This window comes from Anthonomus grandis, chromosome 4, assembly GCF_022605725.1.
Source record: "Anthonomus grandis grandis chromosome 4, icAntGran1.3, whole genome shotgun sequence".
Lineage (NCBI taxonomy): Eukaryota > Metazoa > Arthropoda > Insecta > Coleoptera > Curculionidae > Anthonomus > Anthonomus grandis.
The window spans coordinates 26,374,781-26,393,018 of NC_065549.1; the positions used below are offsets into that span (position 1 = coordinate 26,374,781).

Consider the following 18,238-nt stretch of genomic DNA (forward strand, 5'->3'; position numbering starts at 1 on the left):
GATATCTTTATTTTTTTACGAAAATCTATGTTTCTTAATTCTCCCTCACTACTTATTCTACAGGCTAATAAAAATTGGTAATTTAAATTTAATTTAATTTTTAAAAATAAAAAACTTTATCTTTTTGTCTTTGAAAATGGTAGACAATGGTAATGTAGAAACAGGTAGTCAGACTGACATTGTCTTTGTTTTCGTACAACACGACGTTTCGGTCGGTAAGTATCTCCGACCGTTATCAAGTGTAAGCTAAAGCAATTTCCTATTCTGCAGGCTTATATATGATTGATGGGATCAATGAGGCGTAAATTCTGATGATGTCTGAAGAGAGCGTTGCTAGAAGAGGTCTTCATATGTTGGGAACATCCACACTGGGTTGGCTGAAGACGTCCTGGTTTTTTGTTATGTAGGTAGCTTCCAGAAATTTCCCTTTTCGCCAGTGTGATTCCTTTCTTAGGATTTTTGATTTTTGTCCAAGCAATGTTCAGCAATGCCTAATCTGGCTACTTCTCTAGTGGTCGTCCGCTTGCGATGTTCCTTGGTCCTAACTGCCAAAGGTCTTTTGGTTTTGCCAACATATGAGTCCCCATGCTCACAAGGGATCTGGTAGATGCAGTTTTTGATGTCTACTGTAGATTCTGGCTTTGTTTTGGAAACAAAACTTCTTATTGTATTGCCAGATCTAAAGGCGGTTTTTAGAATAAACTTCTTAGCAATTCGTCGGATTTTCTCTGATGTACCTTTTATACATTGCTTTCATTTCAAAACGATCCACCCTTAATAACTTTCTTAAAAAAAAAAAAAAAAAAAAAAAAAAAAAAACACGTCAAATTAGATATACAGGGGGATGTTTAATTATGCATTTACTGAAGTTCTGTCAATAACCTCCTCACCTCCAGCTAACCTCACTTTAATATGTCAAATGGGAACCCCGATCGTGTGATACATCATAGTAAGGAGCGTAAAATTCTCTATTCAACGGTACCAAAAAAAATTAAATCGGTAAATGTGTAAGCAAATAGTTAGTGAAAATGTCTAGAAATAATGAATATTTTATTTACGCCAAACTTTGGTATGTCAAATGGCTACCCCATGGTGTAATACATTATTTTAAAGGGCATTCATTATGCTATCAATGGTTGTAAAAAAAAATAAAATTGATTGACCAAGAAGCAATTAAAGTATAAATCGGTAGGCTAGAAAAACAAATTTAATTAGTTTAACAAATTTATTTTATTAAATGTTCAAAATGCGCGTCGTTATTAGCAAGACAATAAAAAAGCCTATTTTCAAACTCCTTACGAACATTGGCAAGGGTCTGCCCGCTAATTTCTCTGCATTCTTGAAATATTCTATTTTTTAAATTCTCAATACTCTCAGGTGGTTTTATAAACTTTGCTTTTTAAGTAGCCCCAAAGAAAAAAGTCTAGTGGGGTTAGGTCCGGAGACCGCGCAGGCCATTCGATTGCACCACGTCTGCCAATCCACTTTTCTCGAAAATTTTCATCAAGCCACTCTCGAACTACCAAAGTGTAGTGCGCGGAAGCTCCATCCTGCTGAAAATGTATATTATTTTCATTCAATAACATAGCACCATGTTGATCTACTTGATTTTCCATAGATTGGATGATGGAAGGGTATATTGCTTTTTCTAAAATGTTTAAATAAATTTCGCCAGTCAAATTTTCCTCCAAAAAAAATGGCCCGATTATTTAATTCCCATAAATTCCTGCCCAAACATTAATTTTTTGGGGATATTGGGTATGGCCTTCCCGAAAAACATGCGGATTTTCATGATCCCAGTATCTACAGTTATGTCTGTTCACCAGGCCATTTAAAAAAAAGGTCGATTCGTCACTGAAGCAAATGTTCTTCAATAAATGGGGATCGCCGTCAATTCGCTGGCACATCACTTCACAAAATTGAATTCTCCTGTCAAAATCATCTTCTCCGAGTTCATGAAGAATATGAATTTTATAAGGAAAGAACTTTTTTTTTTTAACTTTATGTGCGGAACCAGTGGAAATATTTGTTAGTTTTGCGGCCTTTGGTATAGACAAAGTTGGATCCATATCAAATTGTCCTAGTACTTCAACTTGGCATGCTTCATCGACAACTCTATTTTCATATTTTTTCTTATTGCAAATCATCAAAACTCACTGTTTTAACTAAAATTGAAAAATTGCACGCGTCAAACTGACAGTTTTAACAATAATAAATCGCCTACTTTTTAAACGCCTAAAAACGTAAGGTATTGCAGTGTTTTTTTGTACCTATTAGGTAGGTTTCACAAAAAATATAAGTGAAATAAATACACATACAAAGTTATAAGACTGCAAAGATTTTTGCAAAAAATTTGAAGACACTCTTTTTTTCTCGCAAATAACGGTACACATTCTTTACTTAAAAAAATAAATAATTTGCTTGAACTAAATGTACTGTTTGTTACCACACATTTTAACTTCTAAATTGCTTGTATTTTTTTTTTGATGATCTATTATAAAAAATGTAAGAATTTTAAAATGATGTAGGTACCACAAGACCACTAAAAGTTTTCATTTAAAATACCAAAGTTTGGCTTAAATAAAATATTCATTATTTCTAGACATTTTCGCTAACTATTTGCTTACACATTTACCGATTTCATTTTTTTTGGTATTTTTTTTTTTTTTTTTTTTTTTTTTTTTTTTTTTAAGAAAGTTATTAAGGGTGGATCGTGTTAAAATGAAAGCAGTGTATAGGGGATTGCGAGAAGTCAAAGTCAAAAATAGCTTTATTGTTACGTAACATCATCTGTTGTTAACAAAGCATTATATAAAATCTTAAAGATAGTTGACAACATAATCTTTTACAAAAATATAAAAATTTTAACAATTCTTACATACATAGAATATAGAACACACCCAAAGAAAGGGTAGTAAGAATTCACATTACGCTGCGCAAAACTCTTCACTGTCAAAAAATTGTATTTAAAAACTCGTCTACAGAATAAAATGCTTTAGCAAGCAAGAGTTTCTTTATATTTTTCCTAAAACGTTTTTCACAATTTATTAGCCTTATATAATGGGGTAGGTGGTTAAAAAGCCTTCTGCCCCCATACACAAAAAAAAGACTTAATCTGCTAACTTTTTGGGATAGGCAGAGGTAAAGAGAAGGTTGTTCGGAGATTGTAACCCGAGGAGGGGGGGCCAAGTTGATGGCGATATTTTTTGTGGATAAGACAAACAGTCTCTAAAATAAAAAGGCATGGCAATGTCAGGACAGAGTGTTTTAAAAATAATGGCCTACAGGGGCTACGAAAGGGAGCTGCACACATATAGCGTATGGCTCTTTTTTGCAAAATAAATAGAGAGCTGAACAAATACTGAGAGCACACACCCCAAAACACAATACCGTATCTCAGATAAGACTCTATAAGAGCATGGTAGGCAATTTTGGCCACATCAAGTCCCAGAGAATGTGTTATTACTCTAATAGCATAATAGTTGGATGATAACTTCCCTAATAAAGAGGAGATATGATTTTCAAATTTTAATTGCTTATCAAGAAGCCCACTTCATTCATCCTCTTGCTTGATTCTGGTTTCCTTCGCCATCGACCTCTGGATAGTTTTCTGGATAAGTTTTTTGGGATAGCTATTCTGCTGCAGATCTTTAGTAAGTGAATTTTGCCTTTAGAATTGAAGTCTGCGTCGTTATTGCAGATGGTTACAGCTCGGTTGTACAGAGACCTGATGATTCTAACTTTAGTCGAACCAGAGTGATTGGTTCGACTTTGGAATCAAAGTGTAGGTATTGTCCAGTATGTGTGGGTTTTCGATACACAGACGTTCTTATAATGCCATTTGTATTCCTGACAAGAACATCTTAAAATGGTAGTGTCGAATTTTTCTCCTTCTCCATGGTGAATTTGATACTTGGCACCATGTTGTTCAGGCGGTGTAAGAAGCCCTGAAGTTTGTCTTTTCCTTTATCCCAGATGATAAATGTATCATCAACGTATCGCAGCCACATCTTTGGCTGTTGTCGTGAGGTGCTGCTTGCCTGTTCCTCAAACCATTCCATATATATGTTGGCTACCACCGGAAACAGCGATGATCCCATAGGCAGGCCTCATCCTGAGCGTAAAACCTATCTTTCACTTGAAATTAGGAATTACATAGGCAGACCTCCAAAAGTTCCATCACTCCTCGGAGCGGAAGCTTGGTTCGAGACGGAAGTGACATATCATTGCTCAGTTTATCCTGGATAATATCAGGGAATCTCCATTCGGGACATTGGTGTAAAGACTTTCCACGTCAAAGCTAACCATTCTATCCTGTGGTCCGATGTTGATAGGTCGAAGTAGATCCATAAAATGAATGGAGTTCTTAACGTATGAATATAGTATTCCCTTGGAGTGGTTTGATTATTTCTAAAAGGAACCTAGAAAGTTCTGACGTTGCTGAATCCTTTGAGGTAGTAATCGGTCGCAGTGGCATCAATTCCTTGTGAACCTTCGGTAGTCCATAAAGATGTGGAGGCTTACTGTGATGTTAGGTAAGTCTTGTACGTACGGCGTCGGTTAAAAAAAAGGAATAGTTTTTTAGTGTTCTGTACACTTTTCCTAACAATGGTCGCCGTTGGATCTTTTGATAACAACCTGTATTTTCCTTTCTGTAGAACCTCTTTGATTTTGGTCTCGTAGGTATTCACGTCCATTATAACTGTCGCAGTAGCCTTATCCGCTGGTAGAATTTTAATGGTTTTGTCCTTCTTCAGATCTTTCAGCGCTCTCTCTTCCTCTCTGCCAATATTTTTATTAATTTTCTGCCTGTTCAGCTGGTCCAGAGTGCTTCATATCTTAGTTCGTCAGCGACCGCGCGGGGTAGCTGAACGGACTCGATTGAAGGAATTACATCCAGAAGCTGGGGTTGGTGGATACTGCAAAGTTTAATCCTCGGCTCAATACTTTTTCTTCCGGGGCAGTAAGAGTTCTGTTCGATATATTTATGATGGTTTTTCCTGATATGTGGTCTTCTGTCTCTTGTGGGGATGGAGATATTGTTTTTAGCTTTTTCAACTTTGTCTGGTGGTTGATCCTCAATTTGTTTCTGAGCTTTTGAAATATATGGTCAATTTTACCAAAAATTGGCTCGTAATCTTCATCCAAAGTTATTTCCTTGATTTCGTGGAAACGCTCCATACAGTCGACTTCTAACTGTGATTTCTTCCAGCGATGATAGCTCAGTTGAGATCGCAGTAGTTCCCTATTAGCACGCTCGATAATTTGTTCTGATCTTCTGCCTGCTACAGTCATCTTCAATCTTAGACCCTTAGGTACAATATTCGTAGCCCTTGCTTCGCGTAGAAAATTGATGTGTTCTTCATGAATCATATATAAACCTGCAAAATAGGAAATATAAACAGCCTTGCTTGTCTGTTATTACTTGCTTGCTACTTGCATTAAATAGAAGTTTTATTTTTTATTTTTATTATATGTTTTTTTTTTTTTATTATAATGCAAGGACAACGACAATTCTTGGATGAGCTTAAAGAGTTCACAAAGAAACCAGTGACACTTAAATACGCTAAACAATCGGTAATCATTTACCCTGAAGACGTATTCGACCACCAAGCTATAAAAAAAAAATTGGCACATGAGAATGCGGAGTTTCATACCTACTCCCTAGAAGGGGAACGTACTCACGGGTTTGTCCTAAGAGGTCTGCATGCAGATGTCACACCGGACGAGATCAAGAAGGAGCTTATCAAAGAACAAAACATGAAAGTACACAAAGTGTTCCACATGAAAAACACATTCCGCCCCCTCTATCTGGTAGTCACTGATCCAGAATACACAGCAGCAAGTATGAACAAAAAGGTCAGTACGTTAATGTATGTAAGGATGAACTAAAAATTAAAAATTATTCTGTCGAGCGCAGTGACCTGAAAAACGCCAACATACGGAGTGGGGGTGTAGCCATCCTGATCAAAAGAAACATCCAGTATAAACGACTGCGAAATATTAATACAAAAATTGAACATGTAAACATTGTAATAAACAATGTTTTACTGCACATGTCTTGAATGCACTTTTCCCACCAACTTCGAGATCACTACTCCTAGGGGACTTAAACGCCAACCACACGACGTGAAACAACGCTACAAACAACACCAACGGTAACCAACTATTTACTTACGTTCAAAACAACGACGACATTCAGTTACTTTTCACTTAAGATCCGACCCACTATCCGTCGACAGGCAGATACACACCATCATACATTGATATCTGCCTAAATAAAAGACTGAGAAATCTTTCTGAGCTCAGAACAGAAAATGCACTGAATTCGGACCAGTTACCGATCTGCATTTTTTGGAATCAGTCGAGGGAAAACACTTACAGAACAACATACAACTACACTAACTATTTGCTCCACTCGAACTGGAGCAAATACAGACAAAAACTAAACGAAATAGCTCATATCTCTGGTTAAATTGAAACGATTGAGCAACTAGAGCAGAAGTCAAAAAGCTGACTAGAAATACAATATAAATAAGATATACAAATACAAATACAACTAACATGAAACGAACTAACAAACATAGTCATCTGTAAACCTAAAGAGGAAAGACTGCCAAACTACATTAAATCACTAATAACATTAAAAAACCGCATACGAAAAAGGTGGCAAAACAATAGACAAGACGAAGACAAACAAAGGATAACTGAGCTTACTAACAATATATGCCATAACATACAAACCTATAAAAACAACTGCTGGACTCAAAAGTTAGACAGACTCACCACACATGACAACTCACTGTGGAGAGTCGTTGTAAAGAGTCTGCGCAAAAACCATGACTGCATGCCAGCCATACACTATAATGGTAATGACCATTATACCAATTCTGAGAAAGCAGATGCAATAGCAAACCGTTTTGCCGCCGTTCACAGTGAAGCACCTGACGTCACAGATTAGCACAAAACCATAACAGACGCTGCCAAGAAATTTATTTATTTACTGCAGAAACTTATTTATCCAAAACTCCTTAAGAACCTCTCCCACAAAGCGATAATACAAATCATGCACATAATTAACGCCATAATTATACTGCAACATTTCCCCAACCAATGGAAAAACGATACAATTATCCTAATTCTCAAACCAGGCAAAAATCCCTCCTTACCTAGTTCCTACCGCCCAATTTCACTCCTCAATGCTATCCAAGCTGACCGAGAGGATTCTCCTGACAGGCATCAACTCTGCGGTCGAGACGTTACAGCTGTTACCTGCTGAACAGTTTGGCTTTAGACTAGGGCACAGCACCACGCTCCTGGCTGCCAAATTGGTATAAGACGCCTTAAATGGCTTCAATAGGCAGATTTTAAAACTTTTTTAAAAATTCTTAAATTTAACTCTCATTTTTCCTCCACATCTTACATCCATAATTTACTCCTACATAAGCCATCGAACATTCCAAATAAAAATCGAAAATAAAGTCTCAAAGCCTAAAAAACTAGTAGCAGGAGTTCCACAGGGCACAGTCCTTTCCCCCAAAATCTACACCCTATACAGGTTTGATATCCCCAAAACTCCTACTACAAAACTAGCACAGTTCGCTGATGATACTGCAATATATGCTTAATCCTATTACGTCCCAGCAGCTAAGTCCTTAATCCAAAGACACCTCAATAAACTTATCCCGTATTACAAAAAATGGAAACTCAAAGTAAACCCTCAAAAAACTGAACTTACCATCCTTTCCCGAAAGTTTTCCCATAACCGAATCGTCGACTCCGTCCTCATAAATAATACTCCTATACTCCCCAGCAAAAAAATAAAATACCTTGATATCTTGTTTGACCCCAGATTATCTTTTACCCTTAACACCTCCTACCTTATCCAAAAAACTTCTTATCAAACAACAACTATATCCTCTAATATCTCCCAGGTCATCCTTAAACACTGAAAATAAATTAAAATTGTATAAAAGCATAATCCGACCAACCCTTACATACGGAGCGATAGATAGATACCAGTGTGGGTAAGCGTATCGGATGCTCAGAGAAAAAGGCTACAAACAATTCAAAATAAAGTCCTTAGATGTTGCACTTTAACTCCCAGGAATACGAGGATCGGAGACCTGCACCACATTGCAGGGGTGGAGCCCCTCAGTGACTTCATTGAAAATATCTCTGAGGGATTCTACTCCAGATATAAGTAAGGTGCAGGCATCTGAAATAACTAGCAGCTTCACTGATGTCCGATACGACCCCCACAACCCCTTTATAATACATGGCCCTATTTATAAACGTGTCCCAATTTACTTTCGCTAAAGACCCTAACTTAAGCAATAACAACTCTCATTCCTACCTTCCACTACTTTTCATCTGAGACTTCCTCGGCGTGTTCGTCGTTCTGCATGTGCAACAAGCTTCCCAATCTGCCATATTTATTGAGAGCCCTTAAGGCACACCGTTTTTTGCGCTACGGTACTTGAGAACACTAAAGGGGTTTTTTAAATCTATTTTTCCCCTAGAAATTGAAAGAATATGTCATACAAACTCGTTCAATTAATTTTCCAAAATCTTCAATTAATTTCATTTTGCTATCGTCGCCACCAAAAAGCGAGTTTAGTTCCTGTATAAAGGCACTTGTACTTGAGTCCTCCCCGCCACTCGATGCAATCCCTGACATCTCAAAGGCATAACAACGCCTGCCTCTACCCAGAGGTTCTTGCACTGGCTGGTTCACCAGCCCTGATATGCTGGTGAACCATCCATATCCTTATGATTGTACATTTGTAATGTATATATGTAGTTATTAAATGGTAAATACTAAACCATGTGAGAAAACTTTAAATATATTTATTCTATTCTATTCTAAATTAAAAATAGCGTGGTTATTTTTTTTAGTTATCAAGATGGCTTCGATCTTGCTCTCTTTTATTTTGATTTTGAAGGCTCTTGACTGTGGAAAACTTATATATGTATGCTACTATATGGTCCAGTTTATGTCTCGTATTTTGATAAAATTTAATTTTTCAACCGCATTTTAAGTTTGATTTATTTGGCAAATGTGGTGTTTTCTAGAAAGTTGTTTGGGTTGAATTGTTCTTCTAGTGAATTATTAAATGCTTTTAATAATTAATTATTAATTGAATTTTGTGTTAAACTAGAAGTAGCTATTGGTAAATTTATTTTGAAAGATCACCTGTCATTATATGAGTTAACAGAGTTAATTATAGCGTAAAACACAAGCAAGCCGCCTCAAGAATAAAAATTGAATGGAGAGTCAATTCTATTCCTTTATAAAATAAGACCTACAAGAATCCTTTAAAATAGGCCCGCATAGATATCGAACTTCTGTAAAATAACCACAAATAAAGAAAGAGATGATTTGCTCCAAAAGCAAAGCCTATAAGTCAGGTAAGAATCAATTAAGACAAAGTAAACATTTTTAGCAATACTCCTATTTAGCTGGCTCTTAATTGTTCTAATTGGAAAATAGCCAAAAGCCAATCTAGTGAAAAGCTGCTCAATGTGTTTAGTTTTTCGTCCATAAACAATTCTAAATATTTATTACAGTTTTTGATAATAATATTCTGTGGACTTACAGCATCTAAGCTAAACTAAAATTTAACTTATTTGTCTTTAAGACATTAAAAATAAACTATATAATCATCCTATGCGTTAACATTTGGCAAATCATGATTTATCACATTTCTGAGGACATGCGATATTGTGCCACTCTAAAGAAGTGTATTATCATCAGCAAATAATATCTATTCCCCATGGTTCAGTACGGTGGATCATTCATATATACCGGAAAGAACAGCGAACGAAGCACTGTGATAAACCCGCAGTGATACCCAACTCCTCCGAGACACACTATTAGAAACGTGCCCTCAACACACCTATTAGATAAAAAGGATCTTATCCATTTTTAAGGTTTTGTACTAAAACCCTCCATTCTTTGTCATTTTCCCATTCCTTGTGAAAATTGACTGAAATGGGTGGAAATGTTTAAAAGGCGCTTTGTTTATGTATATATTTCGTTTCGTATTTGAGACCAGTTTTTCAATCACAACTTTTTGTTCATTAAAACTGTGATATGTATTCCACAGATTTTATCCTTTGGTTGGTTATTTGTGAATAGATCAGAAAAATAGAACTTATTATATTGTTGCTTTTGGGGCTTTCACTTAGGGGAAATATTTCAGCGTGTTATTCAGATAATAATTTTGTCGATTCATTACCATACAAAACTCGTTAATACTTATCGTACTTATAACTCAGACGATATGTTACCCTAAATAGTAAGTTACAATGAATAATATAAAAAACACACACTCTTAAATGTATGGTTGACAGGTTTGAATTAACTTCCTATTTTAATGAAATAAGTAGTACATGAAAAGGTATCATTAAAGATTTGAGTTCATATTTCTTTTAAATACGCGAATAAGTCTATTTTCTTCTTCTTTTCAATTTTTGAGCGTGTGAGATAGTATTTTCTAAATTGATTTTTGCTATAAGTGACTTAATACCCAATGTTAAGGCCCCATAGAATATATAATTATTTTATTAACTTTTAACTAATACACATCAATCAGTTTTGTAACAATGTATTTTGGCTTGCTCTTCTGTCAAGATGGTGATAAGTAAATAAGTTCGGTTTGTTTGGTCGTTGTAATAATTAAAAAATAAAGTGTTACAGTCCACTGTCCTTTTGAGCACTCCCTACAAATTAAAATCACGTGGTGCCAGGTGTGGAGGCCATGCAGGCCACTCAATTCTTCCTCTTCTCCCAATCCACATGTCAAACTCAGCATTCAGATATATATAACGAACTTATAGTCCGAAGTGAGGTGGGGCGCCACCTTGATGGAAATAACTAATACCTGCTAGTTATGGGTTATTAGTTAGCAAGTTCACCCTTTAAATCCATAAGCTGTTCCAAATAAATATCTGCATTAAAGGTCTCCTCAAAGAAATACGGGTCAAGGAGACTACCTGCGTGAATTGCATCCCACACTGTTATTCCAGGAAGGTTCTTACGCAATGGTCTCAGATACTCAGTAAACGCAATTATGCAGGTTAATCCGTCCGTTTAATTTGAAACTGCGCATTATCGCTCCAGAGAATTTGCTTATAAAATTGTGCGTCATCTTCCGCGCAACCAGTAAACCACTCACAGTCGCAAATTTCCAGCCTACCATAAGGGTCGTCGTCTGATAGCGAATGTTTCGAACTAATAATCGTTTGGGCAACGAGATATGTTCTCTTCTGTCACTACGGTTCTACCGCTTGCAACACTGACGCGGTTTCTCAAAACTAAAATTTTTATACCATCTGTCTAGTGGGAACTGATCTGCACCTGGAATTTATTGAAGATCGTCTCATAATTAGCGTGGAGAAGCAGGTTACATTTTTACTGTACTTTATACGGACTGCCACGTCGAAGTAAACAAAGCAACAGACAATCGTAAACTGCCATTGCTCATGAGCATTAAGCACGGCGCACTTTGTTCGGCGGCCACACAATGAGCGCAATAGCAAGTCCTAGTTTTCGGACAGATCAAAAGTCGGATTTGTGCCGAGCCTTCACACTTTTCACGTCTTTGGTTGGTTTTGCACAGAAAACACTGTTATCGTAGTAATTAAAATGATAGAGAACAAGATTCGTTTTTTCTCATATACAAAAGGAATAGGTCCCGATTTTGGAAAATCTTTTACCACAATTATGCCAGTGAAAATCTAAATAGGTGTGCCTACTAAATTTAATATACTCTCATATTCCTTAACCTTGGAATAACCTTAACTCTCAGACCCGTGAAACAGACGTCTTAACAGAAATTATTACACAATCTTATGCATGATAAGCATGATAGAGCTTCTATGAATATATGTTCTAAACGTCTTAGATTTTACACTACAGGGTGGTAAAGTTGAAAGAAGAAAACTAACTTTTTTCAATGAATTTGATACCAGTTTCTAAGCATCCATAGCGTTTTTCCTATTCACAATGTAAATTTTTATATTCGCCATTGGATTTTATAATTGACGAAAACAAAGAAAAAAGCCAAGTCACGGTCTCACAACATGTAATAAACGGGCTACACGTGTTTCGCTCTAGTTAGAGCATCATCAGGCCTTTAGAAGCCATCCACACACTTCACAGTACATAAATAAACAATTCTAAAGGCCTGATGATGGTCTAACCAGAGCGAAACACGTGTAGCTCGTTTATTACATGTTGTGAGCCGTGACTTTGTGTGATAGACAAATTATTTCATAATTTGCGCTTGATTATTTAAATGTCGAATGTAAAACTATCGTTACTAAAATGAGAACCCACACGTATTTACAGAAATGCATACCCGGTATTCCCAGAAAATTAATGTTTGGGCTGGTATCTTGGGAGTTGGTATTATCGGCTCAATATTGATACCAGGAAATTTAAATGGCGGCATATATGCTGAAATGCTACAGAGGTCTGTCAAACCACTAATAGTGTGGGAATTAGAAAATCAGAGAGTTATACTTTTTCTATTATAGATTATCGTTAGAAGAATGCTTACTACAATTCCAATGGGAAGACGCTCCAAGGATGGAGCGTCTTATTATTATGTAGATCCCGTTAGGTTTGGATGATCATTATCCTAACCAGTGGATTGGAAGAAGAGGTCCTATTGAATGGTCACCTAGATCCCCGGACCTAACACCTCTTTACTTCTTTTTGTGGGGTCACCTAAAATCTGTGGTTTTTAAAACGCATCCTAGTCACTAGAGCAACTCCAGCATAAAATAGTTCAGGAATGCAATACTGCATCCAGAGAAACATTTCTAAATGTATGTGAAGAATTGTAAAGTAGGCTCTATTATTGTCTTCAAAATAACAGAAATTATTTTCAACATTTAATTAAATAGTAATGAAAATTTCAAAATAGTTTTTTTATATATTGTTTTCCTTAATAAACAGGAAAGAATGTTGTAAAATTTGGCTTTCTATGCTATCATTGTAAAGCATTTTTTAAGAGCTTCAAGATGATGTATTACTAGATTCCCCTTTCTATTTATGATTTTAGGGGTGTATCCCCTTTTTATTGCTTTGGGTTGCAGATAAGGTTGAGATAATATACTTGTTTTTGTTACAACTTCGTATCAACGTTTTATTATTTAGTTTTTCTGTATATGAAAAACTAAAATGGAAATGGAAAAAAGTAGGCTCATCAAATTAGCTATTTACATAATAAATAATTTAATAAATAGGCCAAGATAGCGTAAAAAGAAACACAAAAATCTCTTGATTTTCTTTTGAAAATGTAAGGTTATGATTCCTTAGATACCGACTGACATAACAGGAGATTTAAGTGTGGTAATTTATTTTCTTGCCAAGGCGTATTTTTCCTTTTGTTAACGTTAAATGGATGATATGCGGAAAATGTTGGTTATCTGGAAGTTTAGGTTAACAGACACTTTAGCGGGCTTACTGATCTAGCCATCCTTAATATCTTTATTTATTTTCAGAGGGATCAGATGTTGACACAAGAAGAAGAGCTGCATGTGATTTAGTAAATACCCTTAGCACACATTTCGAATCGAAGATTATGGAAATATTTGGACAGTACTTGCAAGTAATGCTTGCCAAATATGCCGAAAATCCGAAGAGTAATTGGAGAAATAAAGATGCTGCTTTGTATCTGGTAATTTCATTGGTTAGTAGAGGAGCTACGCAAAAACATGGAGTTACTCAAACAAGTCAGTTGGTCGACATAGCACAGTTTTTCCAGCAACAAATCTTACAAGAACTTGAGAGACCCGATGTTAATGAACTGCCCGTATTAAAAGCTGATGCAATAAAGTATATCATGACATTCAGGTCTGTTCTACCATCCTCTTTAGTGGCTCAAACTTTGCCTCAGTTAATCAGACACCTGAGCAGTGAAAGTGCGGTGGTACATACATATGCTGCCTGCTGTATTGAAAAACTTTTAATCATGAAAGATAGCAATAATCATGGTATAATTTCTGGCCCTCAAATGCAGCCTTTCGCAGCAGATTTGATCTCACAGTTGTTCAGTGTTCTCGACAGGCCGGTGTCTGAAGAAAATGAATACGTAATGAAAGCTCTTATGAGAAGTTTTTCAACTCTGCAAGATCTTGTCATACCATTTTTGGGAGTTTCTTTGCCTAAATTAACTGAAAAACTACAAGTGGTAGCCAAAAATCCATCAAAACCTCATTTCAATCACTATCTTTTTGAAACTATCTCTTTGTCGATCAGGATTGTGTGCAAAGCGAACCCAGCGGCCGTTAAGTCTTTTGAAGACATCTTATTTCCTATCTTCCAGGCCATTCTGATGCAAGATATTCAGGAGTTTATCCCTTATATATTCCAAATTCTCTCCTTACTAATGGAATTTACTCCAAGAGGAAATGTTACTGAACCATATATGCAATTGCTGCCATGTCTTCTAGCGCCAATTCTATGGGATCGACCAGCAAATATTAGCCCTTTGGTAAGGCTTTTAAGAGCTTTTGTCGCTCAAGCTGGTCTTCAGATTATCGCCCAAGATAAATTGCCCGGATTTCTTGGAGTATTTCAAAAGCTCATTGCATCAAAGTCAAATGATCATGAAGGATTTTATTTGTTACAGAGTCTAATTCAAAATATTCCCAAAGATACTTTGTCTCCGTATTTTAAGCAGATATTCATTTTGTTGTTCCAAAGACTATCATCCAGTAAGACCACCAAATTTGTAGTCAATTTCATTGTCCTTCTATGTTTTTTTATGGTTAAGTATTCCCCTTTTGAATTAATTGAACTTATTGATGAAATCCAACCACTAATGTTTGGCATGGTATTAGAAAAATTGCTTACAGCTGAACTTCAAAAAGTTACTGGATCTATTGAACGTAAAATCGTGGCTTGTGGTATAAGTAAACTTTTATGTGAAATGACTGATGGAATTTATGGAAAATACTGGCCAAAACAGCTGGAAGCTTTATTGGTTTATTTTGAAATGCCCCCGGATCAGAGCACCTTGCCAGATGATCATTTTATAGAAATAGACGATACTCCTTCCTACCAAACTTCAAACGCAAAACTAAATTTTGCAAATAATAGTAAAGAAGACCCGCTTGCGGGGCTTGGAGAACCTAGGCAGTTCATGATAGAAAGTTTGGCAACTGTGGGTAGAAGCTATCCTGGAAAAGTGCCTACCTTAATCAGTAATACTTCTAGAGAATCTCAGGAAATCTTGCAGAATTATTTGGTCAAATTTGGAGTGCAGTTAGTTTAGTTGTATTGTTAGGTTTTCCTAATTTCTTATCGTGTTATTTAATTTTTATTATAATTTTTGGTAATAAAATATTATAATTTGTATGTATTTCAAATAAAGTTTTTGATTTTTTAAGGTATGCGGCGATAATATAATTTATTCTAAGCTTCCCAAACCCAAAAAAATAAGATGTAATAAATGCGTCACTTATGAACTTTGATCAGATTGCGTTTGGGGTTAAGCTAGTATTTGTTTTTGAAGGTGGTAGACAATGGTACAGTGAAAACATCTTGTCGAATTGGCATTGTCTTATTTATTTAATGTAACACGACGTTTCGGTTGGTAAGTATCTCCAACCGTTATCAAGTGTAAACTGGTTTGCAGCTCTTCAGAAGACGAATATACCCTAAGGAAGAAATACAGGCGTATACATAAACGTCTTGAAGATCTTGAGAGGCGAGAAAAATCGAACACAAAATATTAACCCAGGGGAATAGTAGTTAATACTTAAGTAGGTTAATATTTTGTGAAATCGAACAAAAGTAAAACTTACGCCGTTCGTTCGCCTGCGTCACAAAGACGTTCACGCTCACCTGATTTGATATCAAGAGCGGATGATGTTTCTATCTTTCTTATTCCTGAGTGTGAGTCTCAGGATGACCAAGATAAAAGTTGTTTTGATAACGACTGGAACGATAAAACCTCCTCCATTGGGTCTTTACTTATGCAGTCGAGAGGTAAACATAAAATATTTTTTGCACAGAAATGCCTGTTGATTAATTATGTCTATTGTTTTTGAAAACAAAATTAATAATAGTTTGTTTTGAAAGCAAACAATTTTGTTTTTTAGCCATGTTAAAAAAAATAAATAAATAAAAAGTTGTGTGCAAAAATGTTGTTGTTTTGAAAATGGCAAATAAAAACAACAAAATATTATACATAGTTCTTTTTTTCTCTGTACTCTGATACTGTATTTTGAGAACATAACATGAGAATATAATGCAATGTATAATATTTCATCTTTATTTCAAAATAAAATTTGATTTTTTTTTATTTTTGTGTGGTTATTTTCAGATAACCAAGAGAACAATAATAATCAAAATAACCTCTCAACTGTTAGATTCAGACTTGAATGCAACAGTTTTGTCCATATTGGGCTATGATTTAGCACCAAAAAGAAATATTAGTCCTCCATTTCAAAAGGAAGTAGCTTTAAGTTGGGAGGACATACTGAAAAAAGGATTATTAGAGGATGAGAGGGTTTTACTTATGAATAAATATACCCCTCCAGAAAATTGCCCCTTGTTGGAGGCTCCTAAGGTCAATCAGGAGGTTCTTAAGGGCATGAGGGATGTTATAGCTCGGAGGGATAAAAAGATCAGTGAGCTTCAAAATCAGGTGGGATCTGCATTATCAGCTTTGGGGCAAGCATTGACTAATCTTCTTAAAGATATCGAAAAAGAAGATAATAGAGTTGTCATCCAGCTTGTTAATGATGCTGCTCGTCTTCTGTTGGATTTCCATCAAAAGCAATCTAAGTCCAGACGAGAACTAATTGGTTTGGATTTGGAGAAGGAAGTGAGAGAGACATTATCAAATGTCAAGTGGACGGATGGCTCTTCAAAGATAACCTCGGTGAGAGACTAAAAGCCTCGAAGGAGATGGAGAGATCTGGTTTAGAATTAAAAGCGACAAAACCAAAAGCCTTTAAAAAACCATCCTCATTTACAACACCAAAAAATTTAAACTCCAGGCGTCCACCTCGTTATCAAGGGGAATCGCAGGGTGGAGAGAGACCGCAGACACAGAACCCCGGATCAGCCAGACGACATCTGAAAGCCTACCCGAGAAATCAGGAGGGGAGGAGTGCCAGAAATGAGGCCAGGAAGGAAAACCTAAGAAGCAAGACTCTCAGGGAAAGATATTAACAATTTCTCAGGTAGGCTCAATGTGCATTGCAGGCAGACTAAAAATTTTTTATCTTAACTGGATAAAAATCACTAAGAACTAAAAACACTCCGAGAATTTCGTGTATCTTATTTACATTGACGTATTGCCGGTTATTTCCAACCCCAAGCAAGATCCAAATTTGTAAGTCTTGTGCGAATCGTCTGAAATTACTTAGCAGAATAATAAGTATATCAGTGTCGGAGCATTGAACAACAACGGTTTTGCAGTCTTGCAGTTTCTTTATAATAAAAGCAACTTTTATATCAGCTTCTTCGTGTTTCACCTTTCCATGTTGCACAGAGTATGAAAAACATTTATTATAACAAATTATAACGGTTTTGTCTCCAATTACGCTACATGCTTCTGTCGAAGACCAATGATCGATTAGGAACAATACCAAAGCACTTTTAAAGGCAGTATTCTTAAGTTCAGCTCTGAAATAATTGGGTCTGCTTTGTTCTGGACCTGTTAATATAATTTTTTAATTAGATACCTACTTCTAGGAAAATATTTTATACCAATATGCCACATTTTTTTAAATAAAAATTTAACGTACCTGTTCAACAAAAATCACGAACAAAGTTGTCCCGAAAGACATGTTCACAGTCCTTTATTGAAGGAGTCTTGTATTCGTCAAATGCGATGTATATCTTCTTTGCATCATACCTAACCAATGTTTTAAGGATTTTAAAAGATACGTCGCCGAACTTCTGAGGTAGTTCTGTCAATAAATACAGAAAGAAAAATCCATCCACTACTAGCACATCCTTTTTTTCCGGCTCACCATGGTCGTCGACTGTAGATATTACAATTTTTGCCAAGACGGTCTTGTGGATTACGCCATCAGCGCTGGCGGAAACTCTGCTATTGGGTACGAGAATAACTGTAACAGAAATCGCTCTGATAATGTATATAACATGTTTCCACGTATAGTTGTAAGTCAAAGTTTAATTGCATTACGAAAGTACATTAAGCAAAAAAAAAGTAACGTTGCGAGATGGCTTCTTTTTGAATTTGTT

The 18,238-nt window shown here is 35.9% G+C and overlaps 1 protein-coding gene across 1 annotated transcript in view; it reads left to right on the forward strand.

Annotated features, from left to right (window-relative positions):
* Positions 1–15,408, forward strand: part of LOC126735328 (exportin-2) — a 38,895-nt gene extending 23,487 nt beyond the window's left edge. The window contains exon 4 of the mRNA XM_050439284.1: positions 13,516–15,408. Coding sequence (XP_050295241.1) covers positions 13,516–15,290 — 1,775 coding nt within the window. The 3' untranslated portion in view covers positions 15,291–15,408. The remainder of the gene's footprint in view (positions 1–13,515) is intronic.
* Positions 15,409–18,238: the final 2,830 nt, after the last annotated feature.